At 30.8% G+C, this 5,116-nt stretch overlaps 1 protein-coding gene across 1 annotated transcript; it reads right to left on the bottom strand.

Annotated features, from left to right (window-relative positions):
• Positions 1 to 439: 439 nt before the first annotated feature.
• On the bottom strand, positions 440 to 2,029 carry LOC110655230 (uncharacterized). Its single transcript, XM_058147347.1, has one exon. The coding sequence runs from the start codon at positions 1,390 to 1,392 to the stop codon at positions 733 to 735; it is 660 nt and encodes a 219-aa protein (XP_058003330.1). The 5' UTR covers positions 1,393 to 2,029; the 3' UTR covers positions 440 to 732.
• Positions 2,030 to 5,116: the final 3,087 nt, after the last annotated feature.

The following is a 5,116-nucleotide window of genomic DNA, read 5'->3' as shown; positions in this document are numbered from 1 at the left end:
TTATATTAGACACATCCTACTCAATATCTAACCCAAGGTTTCCATTGCTGTCTCTAACTTTATTTAACTATCATTAAAACAAGAATTAAATGCTTTAATCAATGAGTTTTAGATTAATGGTATTAACTTCGTCAGAACTGTGACTAACTATCAATCTGCAGCAATTGTATATTAAAGAAATAATTGAGTACCTTAATACTGTATATTTAAGGAATAAATTAAGGTTATGCAGCCATCTTGCATTATTAATTGCATTACAAATTACAACTTTCCCTTGAAAGCTGTGTGTTGCATTTTTACCAAATCGAAAGTAATTAGCCTTGTGCCAATATTATATGTACAAAAAGGTAGGGGGCAAAATCACTCGGAATGTCAACATGATATCAGATTTGCAATTTTCTGTGTGTTTCCATTCATAATTTCTGATCCTTCACACCAATTAACAAAGTAAACCCAATCCTAATAGCATTAGTTTAAGAAAGAAGACACATAACACAGACCTCAAGCCTTTCAACCCTCGTTTTCTTTAACTCTACAATGCAAATATGGATCTTTAATTTCTTTCCAATCCAATCCAACCACACCACCATCAACAAGAAAGAAAGAGAAATTCAAGAAACAAACAAAGAACATATGAAGAAGAAGAAGAAGAAGAAGAAGAAATGGGTAGAAAATTAAAAATATTTACCAGTTTTGAAGTAATTAACAGCATGAACATGGAAAGGCTATTATCTATAGTTTAACCTTAGCCTTAAGTGAATCTATGTGGGGATTTATGCTAGGAACCTCTCTTTGAGAAGGACTTCTCCAAAACCCAGTACTGTAAAATTTCTCCCACATCTCCTTCTCTAGCTTCACCATCGCTTCCTCCTCCTCCTCCTCCTCCTCCTCCTCCTCCTCCTCTGAATACGATTTTAACACTACCAATTCATTGACACTTGGCGACGGATGAATTTGTATCTCTGTTTCTTCGCACCCGCACCGGCATCTCCTTGTCCTAAGCGGCAGCTTTCCTTTCTTGATCAGCTGCTTCCTCCGCCGCCTCCTCAAAGCGCGGCGGCACAGCCCAGCGGGAACCTTGTAGATGGTGAGGTATAGAAGGTTTACTAACGCACATGGACAACAGCAGCATATCGCAGCACACTCAGCTGTCGTCCCGCCTGCTAGCTCTGCGAAACGGCCGCTGCAGCAGGAGGAATTGGAGGAGGCGGAGTGGCTGTGTCGTTGAAGAAGTGGACGACGCTTGTTTAACGAGGCGGACGAAGATGGCGATGATAAAGGCGGCGGGGGATGGATAAATATCTGGCGAGCTATCAAAGATTGCTGCTTTGACATAGTACCTGTGGCGGGGGCAGCGACGGTGGTGCCAGAGTTGCCAATTTCAAAGAACATGCTATTAACAAATGGCGGGTCTTTGAGGAAAAAAAAAAAACAAATGGTGGGTCTGAGGGAAATGAAGATTTTCTCTTGATCTTGATGAAACTAGCTGCCCTTACTTGCATTGGCTAAAAGAAAAAAAAAAAAAAAAGAATCCAATTCAATCAATCAAGATTTAAGGGCAAGCACAAGAAACAAACCCTTCTCTTCTAAGAAAATTAATGATGGAGAAACGGTGGTGGTAGGGGGGAGAGCACGGCGGAGACCCAGCCTCAAAAGAGGCTGGGACAGGGAGGTGATTCAAGCGAGCAAGGAAAATGGTAGGGAAAGTGATGAGAAGCGAGTTTATTGTAATTTTCTTTTGATCCGTCTGGCTTTTGACGGATTCTTGCTTTATTTCTGTGCTATATAAATATTGGACTGAAGATTGAATTTAGAAAATCAGAGAGAGAGAGAGATGTGTGGATGTGAGAGAAAAAGTCAGAGCCAGAGTATTGCATAAGAGGAATTACCTGTGGCCTGTTCTAGGCCTGTGGTGAAGAAGTGGGTTTCAGCTTTGAAGAGAAGAATACCTGAGAGAGGCCAATATAAGTACTAATCAAAGCTCATGGGAAACAAAAATGGAGTTTTTATTAAAATTAAGGAAAAAAAAAAAAACGAGTTTTCTACTCTTTCCAGCTCATTTTATCATCGGGAGTCTGGTACTTAGTTAATTTGGTTAGATTGGATGTCACCAAACTACATTTTCTAACTAAAATCTAGTAATCTACCCACTAATTTCAGTTATAAATCATCCATAACTACCTTTGAAAATTAAAAAAAAAAATTATGTTATCTTTTATTATATATTTTTTTCATCTAATTTTTATATATTTTATTTAAATTTTATACGATAATTAAAAAAATAACTTCATAAATTTTAATTATCATTTCATCTGATATTAACTATTTTGATAGTATTTAATTATTTTAATAATTATTAATATTAATAATTAATAATTAATTATGTATGTAGTAATTTAAAATATAAATGTTTAATAAAAATAATATTTATATTAATTATTAAATATAAAAATAATTATATCATCTTATCTTAATAAAAAATATTTACTCAATTCATTAAAGATAATAATTTTTTATAAATAATTCCCTCAAATCCTAAACAATAGTTTAAATATTATACATCAAACGACATAAATAAAAAAAATAATATTTTGATATTAATTAAAATATTAAAGACTATCTTAAAAGTTATTGCTAAACAGAATATTTATCTCATCTAATTACTCTTTGTATGACTATTTATTATATTTAATAAAAATGAATAATACAATTGAAAAAATAATAAATATTCATTAGTCTTTTAAATATTATAAATAATTTAAAAAAATATAAATACAATAAATAAAAAAATAGAAAGACTTATAAATAATTTCTCTTTTAGTTAATTTTATTTTTTTAAAGAAAACAAAACCAAGAAAAATATAACTATTAAATATTAATAACTGATGGAACGAATATAGATAGACCTCCACTGGAATAGTGTGTGTTGGAGAAAAACAATGTTATCCAGAGGAAATTCTTTATTTTTTGATGGAAAGATGAAGCATTTTGAAGACAGAAAAGTCTTACAAAAGCAAGAAGCAGCCATTTGTGGGTTCCAATTAAGTTTTTTTTGGGCAAAACGTGCACAAATTGCCCTCCTCTTTCATTTATCTTTAGCTCTATCTGCCGACCTTATTCAATTGGCCCTTTGAACCCTAAGCCACCTCTCTTTTACATTATAATTATCATCTAATCCCTTATTTGCAAACTATAACTTTACAGCCTGGTTTGACTTAGTCCAATACTAAAAAAATTTGTAACTTATTTGAAAGATTTAGGTTTAAATATTATTCTCATAATTTTTTATTAAAAAATAAAATTTTATAGAATTTAATTTAATTATTTTTTTATCAATTCTACTGTTTATAAATTTAATGGGTGAAAAAAAATTAAATATATGATAGTTGTTTTATACAATGGAAAATAATACATGATGATCTTAATTTATTATGGATTAAACCATATAAATAAATCAATTAAGTTAATTAAGTTTTTTTTAGAAAAGAAAATCTGATTTTTTTTTGTCAATTTGTGAAAACAAGTGAAAAAAAAAACTATGATGGAATTGAAATAGTTTATCCCTGTTTGTAAACTATAATTTTAAAAATTTAATTAATTTGATTACTTTCTTATTAATTTAGAATGAAATAATTCAATTTTTTTTATTTAAAAATTTATTAAAAAAATAATTTATATGTGATTATGTGATAATTATTTTTTTATAAATGATTTATTTTAAAAGATATTTATAAAACGAAAATAGATTGTGTTTTATTGATACTGAGTAAAGATAATTTAATAGATTAATATTTTATTTAAATTCTTTTAAAGTATAATACTTTAATTATTATATTATAATGGATTAGAGTTCTAACATTAAAACTTTTGGGTGATAAATACTGAATTTTATAATTGGCCTCAAATAATTACATGTAAATATATATTAAATTAAAATTTATTATTTGAATTAAAATTTTTTAAACTTCCAATACCAAAATCAAAATGATGATGAAGTGTATTATATGGATGAGAGATTCATTTTCATTAATTTTTTTTTTATAATTTGTAAATAGCTATAAAATAAATATTTATAATTTAAAAAATTAAAAAAAGACAAATTCTGAGGTCCAGAATTAGTGCTTAGTTGGCAATACTTGACTGCCACCTTTGACTATCATGGTGAAAGAATCCACAGTGAACAAAAGAACAACTTTTTACTTGACAATCATTATCATTCTCGCTTAAGCGCGTAAGGTATACTCGAAGCAACCTAGACCCTTTTATAGGCACCAAACGAGCGTCGGTAGGCCCATATCTGAGGTGTCATTTTCGAGCTGTGGCTGCGACTTGAACCACGCGCTGTTTCAGCAGGTGAACAGTATTAAGATAGGAACCGATGTGGAAAAGCGATATCAAGTACGATGTGATGTGACGTGTTTTGTTTTAGTTGCCTATAGACTTTCACTGTTCTAAAACGTGTCATAACACTGTTCAGTACTTTTCAAAATTTATTTTATTACCCAAATTAATTTTTAATATATAATTTTAATTATGGATGAAATTTATATTTTTATTTCGTATATTCAATAATTAATAATTTTAATAAAATCGTTGCCGTCTCTCCCTCCTCTCCTCCCAATGCATAATATAAAGTTGAAGATAAAAGAAATAAAGTTTAATTTCTTTAATTTAATTTAATTTAATTTTAAACTCCATTTAAATAGTTTGCGCTTAGTCGGTCTCAAGTTCAAATAAAGGTGGAGGATTGCGGTAGGTGACAATCAGAGTAAAAATTTCGTTACACCTTTATAATATGGATTCAAATGATATAAACGTTGAGGCGTCCTCTACTAACAACGCGTTACATCGGAGCCCAGGTGTAGTGAAAAATATGCAAAGGTATAAGGCGTTCACCGAAAGTGACGCGCAACGCCGGCCCCCGGGTGTGGTATTAAGTAAGCAAGGGTTCCCACATCATAGACGAGTGTGGGTAAAGAAGTTAGTCCATAGGATAGATAGTAGAACAGATAGTGGAACGGAACACAAGATAGACATAGAAAATAATAGAAGATATCATAGAAGGAGACCAATTAGGAAGGAGCAGGATAGGAGGATGATCAGGGTTGGTACTTGG

The sequence above is a fragment of the Hevea brasiliensis genome, chromosome 5, assembly GCF_030052815.1.
Source record: "Hevea brasiliensis isolate MT/VB/25A 57/8 chromosome 5, ASM3005281v1, whole genome shotgun sequence".
NCBI classification, from domain to species: Eukaryota; Viridiplantae; Streptophyta; class Magnoliopsida; order Malpighiales; family Euphorbiaceae; genus Hevea; species Hevea brasiliensis.
Note: the sequence above shows the minus strand (reverse complement) of the source record. Positions and strands in the feature narration are given on the sequence as shown.